The sequence below is a fragment of the Dysidea avara genome, chromosome 2 (assembly GCF_963678975.1).
Source record: "Dysidea avara chromosome 2, odDysAvar1.4, whole genome shotgun sequence".
NCBI classification, from domain to species: Eukaryota; Metazoa; Porifera; class Demospongiae; order Dictyoceratida; family Dysideidae; genus Dysidea; species Dysidea avara.
This window is the reverse complement of record NC_089273.1, coordinates 24,422,590-24,448,445: the sequence shown is the minus strand read 5'-3', so window position 1 is coordinate 24,448,445 and position 25,856 is coordinate 24,422,590. Positions and strand designations below refer to the sequence as shown.

The 25,856-nt window shown below is 37.2% G+C and overlaps 2 protein-coding genes across 2 annotated transcripts in view; both read right to left on the bottom strand.

Moving 5' to 3' along the window:
- Positions 1-2,879: 2,879 nt before the first annotated feature.
- LOC136243784 (short-chain collagen C4-like) lies at positions 2,880-9,446 on the bottom strand. Its single transcript, XM_066035391.1, has 6 exons — positions 9,218-9,446; positions 6,826-7,018; positions 3,975-4,082; positions 3,866-3,919; positions 3,702-3,815; positions 2,880-3,655 (listed from the first exon to the last, which is right to left on the bottom strand). Exons 1-6 carry the CDS (start codon positions 9,386-9,388, stop codon positions 3,069-3,071), a joined length of 1,227 nt encoding a protein of 408 aa, XP_065891463.1. The 5' UTR covers positions 9,389-9,446; the 3' UTR covers positions 2,880-3,068.
- A 10,267-nt stretch (positions 9,447-19,713) lies between these two features.
- LOC136246912 (splicing factor 3B subunit 2-like) overlaps positions 19,714-25,856 on the bottom strand; it is a 34,894-nt gene continuing 28,751 nt past the window's right edge. Inside the window, exons 15-23 of the mRNA XM_066038507.1 lie at positions 25,145-25,283; positions 24,425-24,532; positions 23,244-23,348; positions 23,085-23,189; positions 22,482-22,543; positions 21,755-21,823; positions 21,664-21,696; positions 20,948-21,044; positions 19,714-19,866 (exon numbers count right to left, since the gene is read on the bottom strand). Coding sequence (XP_065894579.1) covers positions 19,810-19,866; positions 20,948-21,044; positions 21,664-21,696; positions 21,755-21,823; positions 22,482-22,543; positions 23,085-23,189; positions 23,244-23,348; positions 24,425-24,532; positions 25,145-25,283 — 775 coding nt within the window. The 3' untranslated portion in view covers positions 19,714-19,809. The remainder of the gene's footprint in view (positions 19,867-20,947; positions 21,045-21,663; positions 21,697-21,754; positions 21,824-22,481; positions 22,544-23,084; positions 23,190-23,243; positions 23,349-24,424; positions 24,533-25,144; positions 25,284-25,856) is intronic.

Below are 25,856 nucleotides of genomic sequence, written 5' to 3'. Positions count from 1 at the left end.
ATAAGTACGTCCAGAGTCTTAACATTATACATGTTTTCTGATATTTTTTATAATTTATCATGGCCATGAACACTTGACATAACCACGGAATAATGGTGTCCCATGAATATACAGGTTCTCAGATTCTTCTTAAGACCTCTATATTGCACATGGTTACCACTTAATACATAAATCACCCGTATACTTGTAGAAATGCAGTATATAATAATTATGTGTGCAGCAATGTGCAGTCATAATATTACAGGATGGGTGAACTATAAATCTAATTTATCTAAAAATGTCATAGTATCAACACTGTAGCTACTGGTCACTTGGTGCAAACTGAGCATGATAATTCTCTACTGTTATCATACGGAGGACAAGGAAGTGATCCACATCTTCCCTCCACAAAGTAGAATAGTAAACCATTCCGATTTGCTGATGATCCAGTTACTGCTTTACTGAACTGAACTCTCTACAAGGTAACTTCTTCTAGCTGATCTTTCTACAGGGTGATTTGTTTCTAGCTGAATTCTCTACAGGGCGATTTGTTTGCTGCTGAACTCTCTACATGGTAGTTTCTTCTACAGGGTGATTTGTTTGCAGATGAACTCTCTACAGGGTGATTTGCTTGTAGCTGAACTCTCTACAATGTAACTTCTTCTAGCTGAACTCTCTACGGGTGACTTGTTTCTAGCTGATCTCTCTACAGGGTGACTTGTTTCTAGCTGAACTATCTACAGGGTGATTTGTTTGTAGCTGAACTCTCTACAATGTAACTTCTTCTAGCTGAACTCTCTACAGGATGACTTGTTTCTAGCTGATCTCTCTACAGGGTGACTTGTTCCTAGCTGAACTCTCTACAGGTGATTTGTTTGCAGCTGAACTCTCTTACATGGTGGTTTCTTTGTAGCTGAACTCTCTACAAAGTGACTTCTTCTAGCTGATCTATCTACAGAATGACTTGTTTCTAACCGAACTCTCTACAGTGTGATCTGTTCATAGTGGAACTTTTTACTGGGTGATTTGTTTGCAGCTAAACTCTTTGCATGATTGTTTCTTTGTAACTGAACTCTCTACAAGGTAACTTCTTCTAGCTGATCTCTCTACCAGATGACTTGTTTCTAACTGAACTCTCTACAGTGTGATCTGTTCATAGTAGAACTTTTTACTGGGTGATTTGTTTGCAGCTAAACTCTTTGCATGATTGTTTCTTTGTAACTGAACTCTCTACAATGTGACTTCTTCTAGCTGATCTCTCTACAGGATGACTTGTTTCTAACTGAACTTTCTATAGTGTGATCTGTTCATAGCGGAACTTTCTGAGTACTGGGTGATTTGTTTGCATCTAAACTCTTTGCATGATTGTTTCTTTGTAACTGAACTCTCTACAAGGTAACTTCTTCTAGCTGATCTCTCTACAGGGCAATTTGTTTGTAGCTAAATTCTCTACAGGTTGATTTATTTCAGCTGAACTCTCTACATGATGGCTTCTTTGTAGCTGAACTCTCTATTAGGTACCTTCTTCTAGCTGATCTGACTACAGGGTGACTAGTTTGTAGCTGAATTCCCTACAGAATAACTTACAATGTAATATAACTGAGTAAATTATACATGCAGCTGAATGCTTTATTAGGGTGACTGTTCTATTAGAGTATCTCGATCTCGCATTTGCTGCACATAGTTGCCTTTCGAATCATAACTCAGTGATTTGTAATCCGATTCTTCTGTACTACTACAAGAACTTTCCATGATGATTATTCCAGTTACGTACTGATTTTCAGCTCGTTGCTCTAAGCGGTTTGCCTGGTAGACACGAAAACTAATAGTTTTTTTATTCATAAAAATCGATCGCGTAATTTTGACACAGGTTGGGTTTTGTGTCATATCTCCATGGTCTTTATTCCGATTCCTTTCAAACCACAAAAAGGCACTCCTACGATGGTTGCTCCATCTACATATCAATTTCCAACTGATTCCTCCAAGGGGTTTACCCTGTAGGCGTGACAGACCTTCAACCTTATTTTACGCAAATAATCGGTCATAACTCCGTGAATGTTCATCGGATTCCTACCAAAGTTGGTACAGAGATCCGCCTTAATGAGCCCTTTAAGTGTGCCAAATTTCAGCCCGATCCGAGCACGCATTCGTGTTTTATGGCGGATTTTGCGAAGTGTGCGAAATGAAGAAGAAGTAGAAGAAGAAGAAGAAGAAAACGAAGAAATTAAAACGAAATTTTGTTCGCTCGTATCTCGAAAATGGCTGGAGCGATTTTCTTCAAATTTGGTATGTAGACTCCCCTAACTGGGCGGCACGTCTCTAGCAAATGTGGTTCCAATCGGATAAGGAATCACAGAGCTACATAGGTGTGAAAATTGCGTTTTCTTTCTTCCTGTTAATATACTCACGGTGTGGCGCGCCGGCTTCTTGGGCCGCACGACACACTATCGTGTGTCTTGATACTACACAGACACTGTACAATTTAAATGCCATGACAAAAAGAATGGTAGTCATGCATTACACAATGGAGAAGTTTGGCTGTTAAGTTATTCCATATTGTTTGCAGAGTATTGTTACTGAAGTTGTTTAATTGCAGCTTATAAGGAAAATTTCATATTTGGCCTAAAATGTCTTGGCTACTAAAGCACACTCACTCACTGACTTTCTTTGAAATATAGCACTGGATAGTTTTTGTTTAGCTACGACGCTAATAAACATCCATCCTTCACTGTTTCTTTTAACGGCCTCAAGTGAGGTAATGTTATAATAATATATGAGTACGTCCAGAGTCTTAACATTTTCACATGTTTTCTGATATTTCTCATAATTTATCATGGCCATGAACACTTGACATAACCATGGAATAATGGTGTCCCATGAATATACAGGTTCTCAGATTCTTCTTAAGACCTCTATATTGCACATGGTTACCACTTAATACATAAATCACCCGTATACTTGTAGAAATGCAGTATATAATAATTATGTGTGCAGCAATGTGCAGTCATAATATTACATACACCCAGGATGGGTGAACTATAAATCTAATTTATCTAAAAATGTCATAGTATCAACACTGTAGCTACTGATTACTTGGTGCAAACTGAGCATGATAATTCTCTACTGTTATCATATGGAGGACAAGGAAGTGATCCACATCTTCCCTCCACAAAGTAGAATAGTAAACCATTCCGATTTGCTGACGATCCAGTTACTGCTTTAAATGCTCTATCCACACAAGTGAACTGAGAAGAAGAATGAGTACTACGCTGAGACATCAGATACCCGTAGTATTCTCTGGTCCATCCTCTAGGACAAGTGTACTTGGCAGGGACCATATACATTGTAGAACGTTGAGTGACATAGCAAACTGCGCATAGTACATCATAGTCATGTCTATAACTGCTAATATGTGTTTTGTATTCAGCTCCATACATATAACCTCTGTACCTCCCACTAAATGAAGTGAGAAAATTAGGGTCTAGCGGTAGACATTGTGGATTACTAGCACCACCATCTCTGCGGTCTGATCCACCAGCTCTTCCACTATACACCAGTTCAGCAGTGTATGGGCATTGACTATGTCCCCATCTAACATACACAGTTCCTCCATTCCTCTCTTCTATGTCACCTTGCACTCCCTTCTGTCCTGTAGCTCCTTTAGCACCATTTAGCCCTGTTGGTCCACTACTATGTAATTGGTGAGAATATCAATGTATCACCTTGTTCTCCTTTAAGACCCATTGGTCCTGGTAAGCCATCATCCCCCTTTACTCCTTTCATTCCTTTAGATGCCGGCTGTGTTGGTCCTCTTGGTCCTGGATCTCCCTTATCCCCTATTAACACACTTGATAACATTCACTGTAAGTATGTATTTCCTTTTCACCCTTAGTTCCAGGTTCACCAGTTTGCCCTATTGGTCCACGTAATCCAGTGTCTCCTGTGTAATAAGATAACTAAACAATGATGTGTATATATATATGTGATAGTGTAACCTGTTAGTCCTCTCAGTCCCCTATCACCAGGGTCTCCTCTTAATCCAGCATCTCCTTTTTTACCATTCTCTCCGTTTGGTCCTTTTGGTCCTGGCAATCCTGGGTCTCCTATGTGACAAATACAACAGGAAATTGTGTGCTGTGAATTTTTACCATAAATTTTGGAAATTTATAAAGATAAATATTTCTTCATTGCTGTTTTCATAACTCAATCCCAGCATCATGCAGCAAGTTTGCTTACTATACTTTTGTATACAGAGAGCTAATTTACTTACTATACAACACTACATACATAGTATACACAGTATTAAATATATTGCATGGTTGGCATGGAATTATAGAGTAACGGATCATCAGAGGAATAAATAAACAATTGGCTATGCTAATGCTACCTGTAAATTGCATTGTTACCTAAAATTAAGTTGTATGAAACCAGTAGTTCTCTCTGGAACTTGACTGAGTGTTTTACAAATGGTTATCATCAAGCTGGCAGTAAAAGTTGTGGTGCCAACTGGTAGTTGTGTACTATCACATTAACTGTATTAATTTTGTGCAATGCATGCATGGCTTGTACAAAAATGTTAATTCAATCCAGAATTTTTATTATTTGCATAAGTACACAACATTTTCTACTTGTCATTCTAATCACATAGTGATTTGGTTTGCCATACATTAGTCTCAATAGTAGGAGTGCAATTAATCACAAATCGCACGGCCTTGTTTCTGTAATTGCACTGTAAATAAAATAGCAGAATAATAGAAGCCTTTTAAATGCAACAAGAAAGTGATACAATGAATAGCCAATCAAATATGCCGACAAAAAAGGCCTTTCAAGTGCAAAATATGTAGATATTTTGAGTGACCAATCAAAATTGCTGACATGTGAAGCCTTTTAATTGCAACAAGAAATGATGTACTATAAAGAAGAATGATGCAATCACCTGGTAGAAGTTAATGGCTGCATAGAACTGGATAGATGTGTACTACAAACCATGAAGCGTGGTCACTGTGTGATTAGTAGGCAATCACACACATTTTCGTGCAATTATGGAATAATTATACTCGTAACAGCCAAAATTGCACTTGGCTTCGCCTCATGCGATTTTGACTGTTACTCATACAATTATTCCCTAATTGCACTCAATTGTGTGTGATTAGCTATCTATTCAAATTGTAATTAAGGTCTTCTTACAGCTTTAACATGAAATACATTACAACATTAATAATTGACTCTCAGCTTACGGGATTTTCATACACTTGAACATGTGCAAATGGCTATACATGTACTACACAACATTTCTACTGTACAACTTTGAAAGTGAGTCAGTAACACAGTAAAGATTTTTAAAAGTCATATTGGATGTCAGAGATATAGCCAGAGGGGGTTTACAAGGGCTTCAAAAATTCCCCTTTTAGATTTAGATTCCTATATGCAGAAACTAGCTAAAATACTACACTTAAAAGTAACAGTGCACAACAGGCATCTCCCTTTTTAGCACTTACATTCATCTCACAGGGAAGGTTCTAGAGATAACCCTCTTGAAAGTTAATTAAAAGATTGAGAAACTCTAATAAAGCAATCAAGTATATATTCTAATAGAACATTCATACATATGCTAAGAATTTCAGAGTTTTAAATTGAGGAAAGAATATTTCTAGAGCACATAATTGCAGCATAATACTGTGAGTAATGCAAAACTGAGTATGAGTTTCTTCCATATGTGGATACTAGAGTGCAGACTATTATATGCATGAGAATAAATATCATGTACTTGTGTGGGTGTACAAGACATGTCTTCAGTATGCTCGAAATATTGCTTTGGTTGTATACAAGTCATTTCACTGGGTTCATGTCTGTGTGCACCATTTGCACTAGCCAGCTACATAGCTGAGTCCCAAGGTTGTTATACTGTATATATACAAATTGTATGATTAACTATCACATTTACTCATCCACGCACGAATATAGCAAACTGGTGAGTTTTGGGCCATTAATAGTCATGACCTCTCAACAGCTGCCCCCAGATCCCTGCTGCTGTTATATTTATAACTTTGTATTCTTGTTGGAAATCCGCCTGAAAACCCTGGCAACAAGCCCCTGTATGCAATATTTATTCACTTGTCTGTGAAGCATGCTTTGCAGTGCAATACTTCAGTATTTAATTTACAGCATAGTGTACTACTGCTCAACTATCTGATACAGCTTACTATGCAGAGTGTACTTGGATTGAAATAACTTACTAAGGAACATGGTGCTCATGCACTAATAAAAAAGCACTAATAAAAAAAATTTGCACTGAACATCTGTACAATCATGGCTACATGCATTTAATATTACAGGTATTGTTCTAAATTAGACTCAGGGAAATAGATACATGTTGCATTAATACATGAAGTATACTAGTGTTAATTAAAGCTGCTAATTTTTAAACTGTATAAAGCTTCCATGTAAACTGTGAAAGCCACAAAGGAATATTCAATCCACTTTTTATAGAAAAGCAATGCATTTTAGCATCAACTTAATTACTTATGTTTTTGCACTGAAAATGTGGCAAAGAACAGTTATTGATTACGCATGTTATAGTGGTGAAGAATTAAGAATTTTCACCAGAATAGAGTCACGTATTGCTGCACTATCAATTTTGAAACAGACACAAACATGCAACTATCCAATATTAATCATCACAGTGACATTTTGTATGCCTTCAACAGCTTTGCTTTACCTCCCCCGCAGCTTAAAACAGCAGTCAGTCAGTTATATCTATATTATTCTTTTTTCATAATTTCACTAGTTTGAAATATCCATAGGGATCCAGTTACCATTGTTTAAGTGCATCATGTTATACCTAACCTATTTCTCCTCTCGGTCCCCTATCACCAGGGTCTCCTCTCACCCCAGTATCTCCCTTTGGTCCTAACACTCCAGGTGTTCCCTCATCCCCTTTTATACCAGGTGGACCTGGCTTGCCTCGACAGTAGCACCGTGGCTGTGTTTGTCTTTTCACACTTTGACTGGTAGTATCATACTTATTTCCTGCTGGCAACTGAAAGAAGAAGGGCAATGTTTATGTGGTATTTTAATGCTCTATATTACTTATAATAAAACATTATAATTTATATTTTATGTGATCTTTGTACACAATTAAGTACACTAGCGACAGTATAATCATAAAGTTAGTAACTTTAGCCTAAACCATCCCTGCATGACAATTTGGAGGTGACAAGGTTTTGGTTAAGTATAATACGGAATCAAACCCCTTAAACAATCTAAATACATGCCAAGAATGCTTATATCAATTCCAATTTTATTATCCTTAGCTAATTCTGAATCAGTGAATTTCTGAACTGACTGATTAACTACATCCTATAGTTATAAGCATTACTTCAAGCAAGTTGACATCATAGTCAATAAGTAGTCACAGATATTAAAGGGGCGCATGACACTGACTAAATTATTTGACACATCCATGTTATTTGGACCTGAGATGTATATTTTTGCATAGGGGAATAAGATGTGCATTGTGGACAGCATAAGTATGCAAATAGCTAGTTGTAGCATTGTATTACACGTGTATCCATAGCAGGCTTGTTGTAATTGTAATGGTAATTGTACTTAATTACTAATCATTACCATTTTTTCAAGTATAATTACTGTTAGAAATTGTAATTAAACAGGTAATTACTTACTAATCATTACCAAATTTTGGGTAATTGTAATTGTAATGATTAAATCTGGTAAGTAATTACAAGCCTGATCCACAGTGGTATAGATCTAGGGCCTAGGAGACCCATTGGATGCAATGTATATGCCACTGTGGAAAGGCAGTTATACACAGGCATAAAATTCCCAATGCTTTTTCAGAGCAACTATAGCTACAACTGCATGCAGCTTCCAGCACATGCATGGGCTTCAAGAAACAAAGGATTGTACATAACTGTTGTGCTAATCATGGTTCCATCAGCAAGAACTGGCAACAAGAACTTGAGTAGTAATGTGGCATGCAGCAGGAGCAGTAGCAACAGCATCTGCACAGAAGCAAAGCATCAGCAATAGTTAAATGTTCCATAAGGCTTGCAACAGCTAGCCGGCTAGCCTTCACATAACAGCACCATGCAGCTGCATGCAGCATAGCAGTAATAGTAGCCTACTACAGCAGCAGCACAAGCACCAGTGCAAAGAAGCAGCAGCAGTATAGCAGGACTAGCAACACTACACTATATTGCAAAAATATACCTGCAACAGCGGTACAATCAGACAGCAGCAGCATGGAGAAAACCAATATCAGTAGCTATGCAACAGCAAGCTGCATGCAACAGCAGTGGGTTAAAATAATAGCTACCAATTGCGCCTGTAGCTAGCTATATTCGGAACCAAAGGCAAGAGAGAAGACCATCATGATTATGGTGAATGTGTACAACAATAACAACAACAAGCAAAAAAGACACAAGTATGTGAATCCTCGGACTAACATGCGACCACAGATCTGATCTACACAGTAGTCAGTTGTGGGCATGGCAAGGAAAAAAAAGTGTAACTACATGCATACGTACATACATACATGCAATAAGAAAAACTAAAGCCCTATAAGGTAACTACAAAATCTAGTTCAATCAGTCTGGGTCGATAGTCCATTCTTTACAGTTCCTCCCAAAAAAGATCCTCTGAGATGCAGAAATTGATGCCCCAGCCATTTCATTCAAAACAGCTCTAACACTGGCTTTTGAAAACAAAAATCTTGATCCATGAAAAAAACCGGCATCTTTAAGTGCATTGACTGAATCAGGAAGGTAGTGACCCAAGACACTAACTTCAACAGAGTTACATACATAACTCTATTAAGAATTAACAAGCAAAACGATGTAGCCAATGTCTATAGAAATATGAACATGTATGTTAGATTAATGTAGAAAACTCAAAAACAGTCTGTGGTGACGGCTACCGGTGTCAGTAGTCTACAGCCTGCCATTAAAGTGAGAGAAAAGCTGCCGGTGCAGCCACACCCACTTTTTCTTACTCGAGAGCAACGAAGACAGAACTAGAGTAGCTACTGTACATTAGGTAACTGAGTAGCACTATACTACAGTGCAGCTGTTCGTGCACGCTGGATGTAGCTATAGCCATTGATCTATTTACTGTTGCACTGATTCATGCTTCAAGCAAGGACTGCAAAAACATGTGGTGTGCTTGCATGCTTGTCACAGTACAAATCAGCTAACTAGCTATGCAATTCATTTTGCCTCACATTAACTTGTTCCTGTAACTTCAACAACAGTTCCCTGTCATACTCTACTTGTTGTTGTAGTAGATCCAGTGATGACTGGAAATACCAAGTCACACCAAACAATAGGACTAAACTAAGTAGTGATAGTACTAAACTAACTATCAACACAACATCCTTGTTGGTAGCAGCCATTACTGCTAGCTATACGTAAGCTAAAATTTACAATGCAGTTTCTTATGCACATGGAAACACAAACTTAAGACAATGTGTAAATTAGTGGGGATTTTTTTCTGCTGATGTTGGTACTACTTCAGTTTCACTTTCAACCACACAATATCAGTTTATTCAGCAAATTTATTTCAGTTTCAGTTTAGATAATACCACAACCTGTCTGTTGCCATACACTTGACTGCAGCTGCGGCTAGTACAAAATATCATCCTGCATAGTACAAATACCACTCATATTCGTACGCAATAAGCGCCTCTGAAAATAATCATCGTCCTTGCATTAAAGGTTTCAACTGCAGTCTAATGGTAGGAGTTAGTAGTGAAATATCGCTGGAGAGTTTAGCCGGTGGGGTCTATTCTACGGAACGGAAAGGAACGGAATGATGTACTAAACGATTTTCGCTTAGGCTCCTAGGCTATGGGCAAACACCTCGAACAGGCTCTGCCTTCTGTGTACACCCTCCAGTGCCTAACTGGTAAAGTAGATAATAACAACAATAATAACAATAATAACAACGACGGAACGGAATACTTTCTCAAATTGAAGCTTGCAGCTTACCAATGCTTTATTTTATTTTATTTTAATTAGGCCAATGAAACTTGATTAGCAGTTTCGCGTCATCGCCCGCATGCTTTTGATACACCCGCATGGAATTTCATTATTGGTATTTCAGATCGAAATACTCTAATAGAACAGTCACTTTTACTCTAATAGAGCAATCAGCTATACTCTAATGGAAAAATCACTTGTTATAGATTAGTAACGTACTTTAGCTATTTAATGCAAGAATAATCAGTGTAGATCTCACTGTTTTTTTTTGACAGAAATCGTCATGCATGGATGTGTGTTGTGCCTTTGGAAAAATAATGAATAATGAATAATAACCGCCCGCCCGCATCAAATTTTCAAAAATCTGAGCGAGAAACTGGTAATCAAGTTTCATTGGCCTTATACTGGACAGCCAGTAATTACTGATGTGTCCAGGGGGACCAGCCCCAAGAAAAAATCAAATACACTCGTAAATGATTAACTAACCACTTACATACATGCAATTACATTAACTACAAATGCTGTACAAGTTATCGGTGACACCTCTAGCAGGTAATCAAACGTACCCAAAAAAAATAGAAACAATTTAAGGATCGATTGTGGGTTCTTGTTGGTTGTCATTAGTGACGAAGTAATCAACGTGTTCATCTTCAGTAGGGTCCCCAATGAAAAACATCGACTTTCTCCAAACACTTTCTTTACTACTGCAGGATACTTAGCTTGTACTGATATTTGAACCACTACAAATTACAAACACACCTTATGTAGCTAAAGTCTTTGAGCAAGGTGTAGGACCAGGTGTCCTACAGACCTTCAGCACTTGTGCTGTGAAGTGTTAATAAATAAAAGTAAAACGATGATAAAAGAAGCCGCGAGTCTTAGCGGATTGAGAAATTGGCACATCAGATTTTTGCGTATTTCGTGATTTGCAGTAAAAACATGGAATTGTAAGTGCAGCTTCTTGCAAAGGACTGAGTCGAACTTTCTTATTAGCTGTGTGTTATCTTAAGTTGTGCTGTGCAAACATGCATAGTAACTTGGTTTCCTAAGGAAAAATTTACATTCCTGTCATAAACACTTTAAAGAATATGCCTACAAACAATTTCTACTGCCATCTATTGAATATTGTGGTGCCATCTGGGATCCACACCACCAAAATGACATCTGTAAACTTGAAATGATTCAACATCAAGCTGCTCATTTTATCTTAAATAAGCCTTGGAACAGACCACCGTGACAGTATCACAGGGCATGTTAAATAAACTAAATTGGCCAACTTTACAAACGCGTAGAAAGCAAGCATGCCTCATCCTATTGTACAAGATAGTTAATCATTTATTACTGGTACCAAATCACTGTCTGCTATCATTAAATCAAAATGCTACCCAAGCCCATCACGATCAGAAATTTAATCATATACAATCTTCAGTAAACATTTATCTCTATTCATTCTTACCCAGAACTATTCCCCATTGTAACAATCTATGTATCCCAAATCTATCTACCATCATGATTGATCTTGAAACATTTAAATAATTAACTACTCCCATCCTACTTTATAGTTGTAACTTAGCACTTATTGTAACTTAGCACTTATTGTAACTTAGTATTTATTGTAACTTATCACTCACTGTAATTGAGTACTCATTGTAATCTAGCACTTAGCTATTGTAACTTACCACATACTGACTTACTGTAATTTAGCACTCACTGTAACCTTACACCTATAGCACTTATTGTAACTTAGTGCTAATCATTATTCAGTAACATAGAATAGACATTTTGTTATTGTAAATTAAACTAGGCGCTTATGTGTACATACCATGTACATTAGCGTTAAAACCCTGTCAGGTGATTGCTAATTAATAAATAAATAAATAATGGATTAACGTCTAACTGGATGGCTCGTTTTTGTTTCTGCAAAATCATGAAAAATGTGTTTGAGTTGCTCTGGTTCCTACCACAAGAGAAGCCAGATCTTGCTCACAGCATGGTCATGTAACTGGATGTTCCCTCAGTCTATAACGCAAGTTTAAAAAGAATCCTAATATGCTATCTGGCTGGTGACGACGAAATAATAATTATTATGGTGATTTTACGAAAAATAATGCAACCCACTGCTTGTGCAATTGAAACTACTTTACTAATTATGCACTTTAAATATATTAAACCGGATGGCAAGAAGCTGCAGCTGCTTTGATGGCAGAGATAGCCGACGTCCCAAATTGGCGATAAAATATTTCAGGATTTTCAGCATCACCAGCCAGATAGCATACATCCTTGGATTCCTTCCATCTTTGCAGTATAAACTAAGTAAGCATCCAACCGTTTCACCATGTGGTATGGAATATCTGGTTTCTCTTGTCGTGCACTCAAACCATTTTTTTACAATGCTGCTTTGAAGAAAGCAACCTTATGCAAGCAATACAGCCAGACATTGTCAATAACTATGCACGTTTGGAGAGCATAGCAAGCCTAGATAACACCTAGGAAATAAAAAAGCTAAAACCATTTCTTTGACAGTAGCTAGAAACTGACCTAGGCCTAGCTTGGTCAGTTTCTATAGCCCCGATTTCTAGCTATTCTCAGAGAAATGGTTCGAGTTTTTTTATTTGCTAGATGTTATCTAGGCTTGCCATGCTCTCCAAACGTGCATAGTTATTGACAAATGTCTGGCTTTATCGCTTGCACAAGGTTGCTTTCTTCAAAGCAGCATCGTAAAAAAACTGTTTTGAGTGCACTGCCATCTACGACGAGAGAAGCCAGATATTCCTCACCGCATGGTGACACGATTGGATGCTTACTTAGTCTATACTGCAAAGATGGAAGGAATCCAAGGATGTATGCTATTTGGCTGGTGATGTTGAAATATTTTATCACCAATTTGGGATGTCGCGGCGATCTCTGCCACCAAAGCAGCTGCAGCTTCGTGCCATCCTGTTTGACATATTTAAAGGGCAAGTGGTTAGTGTTGCAATTAACCCAAAATTAGTAAAGTAGTTTCAATTGCACAAGAAGTGGGCTGCATTATTTTTCGTAAAATCGCCGTAATATTTCGTCGTCACCAGCCAGATAGCATACAATTTAGAATTCTTTTCAAACTTGCATTATAGACTGAGGGAACATCCAGTTGCATTACCATGCTGTGCAGGGGCGTAATTACACCCCGGCCTGCATGGGCACAGGCCAGGGCAATCATTGCTAAGTGCCCGGGTAGCAAACCTGATGATAGCGGCGCCCGCCTGGGCGCGCAAGTAATTAATACACACTAAATACGCACTCGCTATTTTTTTGGAGCGACTTTTAATACTTTCCATAATAGTATCATCAAAAAATAAATCGCGTATACTTGAGTTTGCCAAGATTCCTCCGTCAATTTAGTACTTTTCTATGTAATGCCCACCATCATGTAATAACACTTTAAATTTTGAGCGCGGGTCGAGAGCCAAACCACTCAGTGAACAACACTACTCAGATATAAAGTAGTTAGATGTCTAATAGTGCAGACTGATGAAAGACGGACAACAGCCAATTCCCAGTCGGTTGTGGTGGCCATCATGATCTTACTTGAAGCAGGACTCAAGAGGATCCGTGGCATTGTTTAGCTAAAGCTTGTTATGTAAAAACGCTCAGTGAGTACAAGTCGATTCCTTGGTGCAAGTAGAAGAGACAGAAGAGTGAAAAAGGAGTCAATGATGGCCAGAGCTGGAATTAGTCTCGCGTGGCCAGACCGCTTTTTTCTCTTTGTCATTGGGTAGGGAGAAAATGACAAAGGGAAAAAAGCAGTCTGGCCACGCGAGACTAGGCTGGAATGGACAAATTTCATAACAAAAAATTAACCATTGCCCCTAGCAACCTAAATTTTACATTATTTGTAGGTGTCAATGTTTTAAGTCACCTCTCCAAGTTTTAAACGGATAACATATATAAGTCATGAGATGTAACATTTTGAAGTTGCAATTTTCCCATACATGTCAATGAGAGGGGCAACAGTTGCTCCTTCTCGGTAATCACACAAATCGTGGGATTTAAAGAATGTCATATCTTATGACCTATACACACTATCCATTTAAAACTTGGAGAGATTATTGTTGGCATTCACACCTGTGTATACAAATTATGTAAAATTGAGATATATGTACTTTTGAATTTTTGGTTTTTGCATGCGTTGAAATAGCTATCTGATTTTTGTGATTGCCCAGAAGGGGCAACTGTAGCCCTCTCACATAGATATGTATGGGAAAGCCACAAATTTCAAATTGTCATATCTTATGACATATATATGCTATCCTTTCTAAATTTGGAGAAGTTACTTTAGACATTATCACCTAAAAATAATGGAAAATTCAGGTTGCTAGGGGCAACAGTTATTATTATATGCTATAAATCCTTATTATGGAATTTGTCCATTGTCACTGATGAAGTATTATCCTCGAGTATTATGATGCTTATAAAATGCTGTATCACGGGCAGACGGGCGGAGAAGTGAAAAAGAAGTCCAATATTGGGGCTGGAGGCTAAGTTAGTCCATCCTTGTTTAGTTTTAGCTTCTATATTATTCATGCAGTAGTATCGCAGTCTAATAAGCTGCACAAACAGCAGTGTATCATAGTCGCTAGCTAGGTACATGTATACCAGTAGTGCACTTATAAACAGTTTTTCGAAAGCAAATGTGTAATAAAGAGTCCCAGAGAGATGGGCTCCCATTTATTCAGGCCAAATGGTTTGCGTGGGGACAGTCGGGCCTTGTGCCCTGAAAGCTAGCTACGCCCCTGATGCAATGAGGAAGATTTGGCTTCTCTCGTGATAGGAGCCAGAGCAACTCAAACATTTTTCATGATTTTGCAAACACAAAAACGAGCCATTGTAAGCCACCCAGCTAGATGTTTACCATTACTGCATGCTTGCATAGCACAACTTAAGATAACATAGCTAATAAGAAAGTTCGACTCAGTTCTTTGCAAGAAGCTGCACTTACAATTCCATGTTTTTACTGCAAATCACGAACACTGTTAAACATGTTGTGCTATGGTAGCACCTAGAGGTGCTATTTTTTGACTGCAGCAGTCAAAATTTAACATTTTAAGGTGCTACCGTAACATTTTTAGGTGCCATTATAGTAGTCTCGTGCCCAGACCACTTTTTTTCTTTTTTGTGTGTGGGGGCGGAGAAAAAAGCCCCAACACAAAGAAAAAAAAAAGCGGTCTGGGCACAAGACTACCATCATAGCATTTCATTTTTAACAGTGAAATACGATGTGCCAATTTCTCAATCTAAATGACTCGCGGCTTAGGCCACTCCAATTGGTAATTATGTTTCTGGTCCACTGCCCGCATCCTTTTTTGGAGAATGTGAAATTTCAGAAATGCATGGGTAAAATGCTTGCATCAGCTTTTTGAAAAACCTGGATTTCAGAAACAAATATTGGGTTGCAACAAGTATGCCAAATCTAACTATCTAAATGCCATAATTTGTATTTTATCAGTGAAAACCTGCAAGAAATGGGCAAGAGTGCATAGTAGAGATCAATATACTTTAATAGAACAGTCAGTAAATCACAAAAAATACTCTAATTGAGCAGTCAATTCATTGTTACTTTGTTGCTGAATTCTGCCCGCCCTCACCTAAAACTGATTTTGAAATGACCAGAACCAATTGGAGTGGCCTTGTTTGTAGCGGTTTAAATATCAGTACAACAAGCTAAGTATCCTGCAGTAATAGCTAAGTGAAATTATTTGGTAAAAGTTGATTTTTTCATTGGGGACCCTATACCTTCCGATGTATATCAAGTAGGGATACATTTGAGTAGGAATCGTACGTAGAAATGAAACAAGGGAAGTCTGTGTGATTGCAAATAATTATAACACATGGCCATGTACTGTAGTACAGGATACATACAGGGCTATGCATGCACGTGCACATCATGTCATCAATGTCAATGAAATAATAACGCTTTGCAACCATTATAAACAATAGTCAATTACTAGAGTAGAATTTCTTAAAACTGCAAGGATTTCTTACTGCACATTAATGCATGTGTAAATATACTTAGTAGTTATTTATAGTATGTATGGCTGATCATAGCTATGGATATATAGTACGTATTATCTATACATTTATGCAAATTACTTGTGCAATTTCATAATTATTTGCCATAAAGTAGCAAGAGGGAAGAATACAAATTCATTTTAATTCACATTTTAATGACTTTGTTCTAACTTGTAGCAACCAAATTGTCTAAAAGCAACCTAATAGTAGCAGCCAAGACCAACATATTATGCACTATATGTGACCGGATTTGCAAAAAGGTACCTTTTCCACACATTTTACATGCCAGCGAACAAAATGATGTAATGCTTGACTCTTTACACTGATTAACTTGTTCTTAGTTTCAAAATGTAGCCTGATACTTTAGCTGCACTCATGTAACATTTCAGGCAATTATAAGCAATGATACAAAAGTTATGAAACTTTAAAGTTCAAAAAGTTGGTCAAATTTTGTGTGTGAAAAAGGTACCTTTTCGCAAATCCGGTCACATATAATAACCAACAGAAGCTGTAGGCTCAGCCCAGGCCACATGCAGGCTCATAGATTTAGGTTGTAACTAACCTGATTAATAAAGTCACTTCATTATAAACCTTGGCCCCAAAAAGCTAAGTCTAGCTAGTCTATATGGTGTAGCTACTTTTGAGTTAACGTCTCATTAATACTAAATCATATATAATTATTTTTGTTAGTCTCATATATCTTGGTTACACAAAAGTAAAATGAGATGAAAATATGACCTCGTACACAAATTCATGAAATACACCACAACTTTTTTTGAAATCAAATGCAGTCACTATAGTCTTATCATAGAGGTAAAGAGTTGAGTACTACTAACTATTTCCTAAGTGAACAGTTTCAGTTTTTCATTTCCAGTTTTCAATTTCCACTGTTTTCAATGTCCAGATTATAACAGTCAGCCATCTGCTATTTACCAACCAATTAGCAAGATTGCCACCCATTTCCTTGATTGGTTTGTCAGGTCAAGTAAGGTTGGGTGTAGGCTGTGATTATCACCTGCATACTTATTCTAGTTGACATAATAACAATGTTCTGTTGATAAGAAATTTACAAGCCAGGTGGGGCCACTGTACACCATAGTGTAAACAAGCATTTTGAGGCAAATAGTGTCGTTGGCTGATTAGCTGGCAGGGATGTTAGATCAACCATCAAGCTGGTCTGACATATGTCAGATCATTGGATCAACACTGAAAAATTATAATCACCCTGATACCGCATCAAAAGAAAGAAGTGGCGCCGTGTACTCTAGCTATCATCATCTGAAAAGTGAAGTATTCATTATGCTATGTTCAACCTGTTACACTATTACGAATCTAGAACTGTTTGAAAAGCACCTCTGCAATCAAAGTAGTCACAATAAAAAAATACAGATGATTTCCGGGAAGTCATCACATGTAGGGATGCGGCGATTATGCCAGCATAATTTCGGGCATAATAGGCATGTGTGGGAATCAGGAATTATGCTGGCATTTTGAGGTGATTATAAAACTTTAACAGTAGGAAAATCTGCAGATTGCACAATTCCGTTAAAAAGATCGAGATACTCTAATAGAGCAGTCAGAAACTCTAATAGAACAGTCGCTGAATACTATTTACTCTAATAAAACAGTCACATTGAAAGGAAATGCTCTAATACAGCAACCAGATTAAGAATTTTAAGACTATCTGAAGCTTAAATATCAATGAAAATGGTGTGATACAGCAATAAACTGGCATTATTAGCTAATTATGGTGGCATAATTTTGAGAATAATGGGCAATTTTCAAAAGCATAATAGGGGATTTTTTGAGCACTGCTCAAAAGCATAATGCTCAACTTTTGGAGCATAATAGTAGGGCTGGGTGGTATGGAGTTTTGCTTCATGATATATCGTGCAGAAATATATCACGATATTACTATTTATCGCAGTTATTAAAGATGACTGCTATATTAGAGTAGCTGACTGCTTTATTAGGGTATCTCGATCCTAGCTGACTGTTCTATTAGAGTATCTCGATCTTTGTAAAAAAAAATTGACTAGCTAGTACTAGGTCCTTGTTTGCAGTAGTATCACGTGTGCATTATAACAACCTTAAGGGCTTAAAAAGCTGTCACAAACACTAAAAATCGTAATAATATCGATATCGTGATATTATCGTTTCACCGAAATCTACGCGATACAGATATCGTTTCATTGCAATACCGCGGTATTACTATAATACCGAGAAACCGCCCAGCCCTACATAATAGCCTCATGCCTAATCACATGCTACTGGTTATCAGCACAGATGAATGGGACACACAGGAGGACACTGGTAAGTCCATGAAGAATGTATTGTATGTACTGCAGTATGCCAAAAGGCACCTCTCAGGCCGAAGTGACGCAGAACCAGAGCAGTGAAAAACTCAAGCCCGTAGCCTTCGCCATTATTCAGTTACGCATGTGTGAAGGAATCAGTCAGTAGAAAATTGTTTAATAATTTTGAAAAATAAAAAAATTATAGCAACCAGTTGTTGAAAGCATCTGAAGGCTTGTTCGAGTTTAGTTTTACCTAACCAATACTGCTTTATTGTTGCCAGGGAAAGTGAGGCTGGTTTTTGGGTGATGTTTGTTTATGGGCCATACCTACACCTTCGTGGTCCCTACTATATAAAGCTGTGTTTGATTGTTTAAAACTAAAAGTACCTTACATCACAAGGATGCTGATAAAAGTTACTACTGCAACGGATGTAGCTATTTAGAGCCCTTTTAAATTATGTGCCATCCCTGAACAGAAATACTAATATTTTTGATCTCTATCACTAGTGCTGCGTAGTCCACAGTTATGGCCATGTTAACAGCATGAATCTTACCAGTATATATACTGTCAATACTGAATCACCATACAATGTATAAAATTTAGGTTTTATGGCTATACAATTTTAAAAGTACATTATGAGGTGTATTTGTAGCTACATAACCCTTATCCTGGAAAAGTTAGATAAGTTGTCAGGCAATCTAGTAGTCTCCCTTTCAATACAATGGAAGTACCCATGACCAACTAAGTTTTTTTCCTTCTTTGAATGACCGGTAACAAATATGAGGCAGAGGAGCAGCCTTCACTCAATGTTTGATGAATTAAGGAGACAAACTAAACATGACACTTGTACAAAAACTAGGGCTGGGCGACAGCGAATCTTTCAATGTCCAAACGATAGTAAGGCACTGTTCACGATAGACGATAGTATAACAATAGTGAAAATCTACTTATTACCTTCACAGAGATATGCATACTTATTATGGATATGTTTTTGACCAAGAGCCTAAACAACCTTTTAAGACTAATTTTTGTTCCCAAATATTATTTTTCCAAGTGTCTTGCATGAATATTTGCATATAATATTTTTACATTTTAGTTACTGTCTGATAGTAATTTTTCAAACGATAGGCAATACATGATAGTATAGTGATACTATCCCAATATTCCGATATGATAAAACTATCCCCCAGCCCTAGAAAAAATAATAAAAAGTATATTGCATGAATAAACATAAGAAGCAACTACATAATGTATCATGTATGCACACATTGTCTGGCAGTAAAACAAAATATTGTGTATCAACAGCCTTGTTGCATGCATCCATTTACAAAAACACATTACACTCCTAAAAACTCATCATCATGGTTTATTTAGTCATCACACCACCACAATATTACAAAGCAACATTTCATGTACATGTGTAAAAGTGCATCTAACAATTACAATGCAGTGTTAACGTAATTACTAAATACTGTACTAAATGACTAAGTTAAAACTTAAACTTCTTTGCAGCTTTATCACTTGTTGAAGTAGTTTTCTTGCGTTTCTACAGAAAAAAAAGAGTATTACTGTACATGATACTTGTCATCATCAATATCACTATCATACAACAACAGGTATTACTTATACTATACAAACAGCATTTTTAAAAAGTTTTGTCATAATTTGCTATGTTACCTCTGACCAGGAACGTGTTGAATACTATGGAAAAAGGAATATGCTTCATTACACTACTAACATAATGGGCAGTAACAGGCAAAATTTAAACACGGCATATTATGTTAGAGACATACAAGTAAATCATTAGATACGTCATACAACATCGATACACAGAATGGACCTTGTGTAAAGGCAACAAAACTACTGCTTTGAAGGGAAGCCGTTGAGTCAAAGGAAAACCTTGCAACATAGTCTAGCGAATGTAGACAGGTTGTCCTGCTATGCCTGTGCTACCATTCCTCCATCATGCCATTCAACATCACTTTCATAGCTTTGCTTCATCATGCCGGTCATGTGACATACTTGACTACTTGAGTATGCCCTCCATATAATATCCTAATGAGGACTTAAAAAGTTAGTTCATGGCATTCGAGTCTGGTTATGGAGCCACATGCTCTCTTGTCCATAGAATTTGATGCGCTCCTGATCCGACCAAAAGGAAGCAAAAGTATTGGGGTATTATACAGACTGATAATTAGCTATTGCACATCACAATTCTTCTACAGATCAAACAGATGAACACACATCACACAGTAAAGAATTCACATTCACACAGCTGTGATGTGGAGTTGTTAATGAGAAGGAAGCCTGTGCAGCTTTGTTAGTTGTGCATTTAGTTCACCAGTTGAACAGCCAACAATACAGAGACACACATGGCCTCAAGTGCATGTCTCACATCACCATACACAAAACACACACACAGTGGAGACAAAAAATATATCAATTGGTGATCAGAGGGAAGAGAAAACAGAAAAATATCCAACTCTGGGCAAATCATTTAATGTCAACCCAACTTTCACATTCAATAAATTGTCAGCACACATGCCCGAAAAGTTATTACACACACACCCACTCACACACTGTGTGGTTCTATAGACATGATGTACAGTACTATTCTAATAACTTACTGCACTGATCTCATACACGTGGTCTGATCCCATCATTGCTCCTTCAGTAGCTGCTGTCTTCTCTGGTAGTATAGTATATAACATGGGAGTGTCTCCACTATAGGGACATTGACATGTACATATGTAAACATGTACTCTTAAAAGTTGTTGTGGAACTAAGTATTCAAACAACAACTATTATATTTCCTTGGTTAAACAAAGTAACTTTAATAGTTGCTACATTTCAATAGTGGCTGCACTGTAGATCAGAAACTCTGCCCTTGAATTAATACCATGGCTATTATTTGACTCCATATTCCTTGATTGCTTCAATTTATTTTCTATTTATCCTAGGGTTAGTAAGGTGAAGTAAACTATCCTGCAATATTATTCAGTAGTATTCTTAGTAAGATAAAGAGCAATAGTCATAATATAGTATATCGTGTGCTTTGAGGCCACACCATATATCTGCTGATTCCTTTTATTGCACATCACAGTGAAATGTACAGTACTACAACATGAAGTAAGAAAGACCTACTTAAGTTATAAACACCACCCTAAAATAGTAGCCGCACTGACTTGTGACACTATGCCAATAGTTACCACAGTGTTTAACCAAGTAAATATGGTAAATTAGACACGTTTCACATCAGCATGTGTGTAGTATACAAGCACTAACAATTACTGTCAGTCTAGCTGGAATTATATGTTTCCAAGCAACATGTATTAATACTTACCCTTGTTCCATGGCCTCCTCTATTTTCTTCTTCCTGTGAAGGTAAATGATTAGTTGATTACTACAACTAGTACAAGAGTAGTCCACCTCACCTTAGTTCAATCAATTCTGGTGTTTCTAATCCTGCTGGTATTGAGGTAAGCCCACTTGGAGTAGCAATACTACAAGAATGAAATAATTATTATATGCTACATTGACATGTACCTGTCATGAAAACAGCACAACTCAGGAAATAACATGTGTACAGTGTTTCAAGAGACCTCCCAATATATGTATTTATACCATGAGCTAGTTTAAAGAAATACGCATGGACACACAGTGTACTCAGCTATTTATTATATGTATAACACTCGTTAACACTTTTTGTCTATAGCTACCTACCATATAGCCTTAGTGCATTAAAACCATTCATAGCTACAACAGCTAACTATAACTGCGTAGTAACAAGTTGACAAGGAAAAAACCCTGATTTTTTTTTTTTGTTTGAACTGTTAATACTCATGAACGTTAAAATAGAGTGAAAATTCCAGTTGCACATCCACAAAACATAATAGACCAATGTAAATAAAATAAATCAGGACTTGCACGATACATTTTGGGATGGACATTACTTTGAATAAATTCTAATTTGTCGGATTGATTTGTGGCTGAACAGTCAAATTTACCATTTCATATTTGAGCAAAAATTGACAACTTTTCCCAAATAACGCCTACTCCAAAATGTGTCAAACACACTTAAGGTCCCACTTTATTTAGCCCAAATTTGAAATTATCTGAGAAGTTTTGTCCACCAAACTTGCAATAAAGGCCACAACTAACCCTTCCATTGGTGTCATCAGTCCCGTCTCGTCTGGCTTCTTGGGCTCTGTAGTTTCCTCATCCTATAGACAAATAGCACAACCATAGAGTAACTACAATAAAGACATATTTATAATTGTTCCCCAAACATGTATTCCTATATGCAGTTACTAAAGCATTACATGATATCAAAAGGATCTTTTGTTTCAACTACACTAAATATTGCTTCCGTACGTACAAATGTGCAGTGGTTGGCTGATACCAAATGAAATGTGTATCAACTTCTTGTGAGATATTTACAGACACTTATAAGCTGTAGTACCAAACGTATAGCATATTCATCTCTTTACTACAAAACTGTTGTTATTAATCAAATAAGCTGAATACAACACTTTGGGCTCTTTCCCTCTCTTAAGCTTAACTGACTAAATAGTTGCCAGACAAATAAATGTCTCTACACCAAACTCTTGCACAAAAGTGTAGACTAACATTTTTTTCATTTTGTAATAGGGCTGTAAACAAAGTACTGTAAATGCCACTTCATGCCTGACTATACTTGATACCCATATAGCTAAATAATTCATGTTATTTAATGGAAAAACAACACCTCCATACAACTGTCACCTTGTCTTCCTCCTCGTCTGTCCCTTCATCTTCTTCTTCAGATTCTTCCTCTGACTCAAGTTCTCCCCAGAATGACCGGTCAATGTTAGTATCAACTTCTTTAGGCTACACAACAATACCACATGTACTACACAACACTAAACAATGACAATAACTTACTGCTCTTTCACCGGTAACACCAAACACATCTCCATATAAGGGTCTACCACTTTCATCAACTGGGGGCTTCCCCCATCCTCCAACAAAATAACCGAATGAACAGCCCTATTGAGTGGGAAACAACACAGTAGATACTATACAATACGAACATACAGTACACATCAGCATATAAGCTCATGAGGTGACGCTTTACAGTTAGCATCATACCACCAGTAGGACTTGTATTTACACTATAATGTTTGGATCAGTGAATTTGCTTGGATAAATAACATCATTTATTTATGTTTATACAAATTTTCATTCAAATACAGTAGGACCTCCATTATCCGAACACCTGTGTGTCTGTTCAATTATAAAAGTGTTCAGATAAGCGAATAATTAAAGTCCATTCATTTATAGAGTTCTGTTCAACTACTCTAATAGAACATTCACCAAATGATGAAATACTCTAATAGAGCAGTCACTTACACTGTGATAATTGAGGGTTCAGATAATTGATCATGAGGCCCTACTGTACTCTAATAGAACATACATCTAGACTAGGCAATAAACAATCATTCACATTTAGCTTGAAAATCTTACCAGTTACTATCCATAGCTACAGTAACTTTCAGAAAATGATGTAGCTACTATGCAAAGGTGGTTAAGGTGGCTAGTATCCGAGGGCAGCTTGTGTGGCCTCATTTAAAACTTAAAACAACAACTTCACTCAGTTTCTCTTTCCAAAATATGCTACGTACCAACATTTCCATCGGGATATTCAGATAAAAGACAGAGCTGTTATGACAATGATTCTAAGGTACACTGTGGCTACTATCCGGGGGCGACTGCTATGTGAGCCACAGCAATTAACTGGTAAAATATGGTTTAACTATTAGGGGCTAACCACTATACGTATTAGGCGCTAACTACTCAGAACCCTGCTACTATAATATAAGCATTTAGTGACTGGATCTGAGAAAACCTGGTTTTCATACACACAAATAATGGTACTGCAATGGACCAATGGTGGATGGAGCACCTTTTCTCTGACGTTGTGTAAACAACGGCCACTTACTGGTAAGAAATTTACTCTTTAAGCACCATGAAGTTAAACAAAATTGCAAACAATGTTTTGTAAATGGAATCTTTATTTAGTCATTGCATTGTACAGCACCAACTCATCACACACAGTAACATACCTCAGGGATTGGTGCATTCAGTCCAGGTATTCTGAGGTTGGGATAAGATGGTGGTGGCCCGTATCTCTGCATAGCAATCAGCCATGGTGGAGGGAACAGGTTTTTGTTCTATAGTGGTAAATACACAGAATATGTAGAACCACTATATGGACAAATAATATCACAATCCTACATACAACTGTGTATATAGTACACGTTAACATCCTCTACAAGTCTTAACACGCAAACTACAAACCAACAAGTGTGTGGCTTACAGGTATTTAAGTAACTTAAATGGCAAAAAGAGAAAAACAATAAATAATATAACAACCTGATGGTGTTAACTATTATATACACTAATTGAAATCTTATGCAAATCATTTAATTCACTTTGCTAAAATGTGGAACTGAAACAAGTATGTTAAGATAGAGTATTTACTCCATTGTGCAAGTATTGGAATTCACTTGTTATACTGTTAAAATATTAGAAACTGAAATCTGGAGTAAAAGGCACATCTCACCAACCACAAGTGAATCCATTATCAGCGAAACCTCACTTGGCAGCTACCTCTTTACTATGACCATTTCACTATGATGGTCACTTAACTACTACGGTCACCAAATCCCAAAGTGTCCTTCATTAGCTCATTAATAAGGTCACTTCATTATAGTGAACACATTTTGGTCTAAATAGATGGCCCATTAACAAGATACCACTTTTTGTTGTATTCTCAAACATACCAGACCAGTTGGCATTCCAAGAGCAACTCTTAGTTCATCAGACAAGTCACCAGGTTTCTTGTTCTTCAAACGAGTCTCAAATTCTTTGCCTTCATAATAGAGGTCACCATGAATGGTCATGTCTGGTTTGGTCTGCCACCTGCAGTAACAATATACATGTACCAGTACTATCACAAGGACTAACCAATGAATGAGAATAGAAACATGAAAGATAAAAAGGAATATATCATACTGTAGAAGAGTGGAGTTACCCCACTGGTCTCAGGCAGAGATCTTATTCAAATACTACAATGCGTAAACTTAAAATACTCAATTGAAAGGCATTTTAAAATAGCAGATACATAAATGGTTAGAGGTGTACCGATATAAATTTTTGGAATGTAGCATATCCAATATTGATGCCACCAAAAAAAAAGGCAATAGTCGAACCGATATTTGCATTACAAACAAAAGTCATAGATAATCTATGGAAAAGTGTACATTACCTACTCTACAACAACATGTGGATGTTTTCATTGCTCACTCTATGCCCTGTGGTGATAGTGGCTTGGTAGACAATTAGGCACCAACAAACATTTTTACGCATACTCCCATGAAGCCTTAAATGGATATTTCTGCATTGCTCCGCATTTTAATGGCTTGTGAGAAAGCTGGTACAGCTTGCTCCGCATTTTAATGGCTTGTGAGAAAGCTGGTACAGCAAGTTTCCTTG

Bases quoted from the DNA above. Each gene is read 5' to 3' on its own strand.
- LOC136243784 (XM_066035391.1), bottom strand. From the start codon at position 9,388: ATGGCTGCTACCAACAAGGATGTTGTGTTGATAGTTAGTTTAGTACTA. The intron at 3,920-3,974 runs GTTACACTATCA...CTTATTACACAG, and splicing joins GGGACTGAGAGGACTAACAG to GAGACACTGGATTACGTGGA. The intron at 3,656-3,701 runs GTGATACATTGA...GTGGACCAACAG, and splicing joins GGGTCTTAAAGGAGAACAAG to GGCTAAATGGTGCTAAAGGA.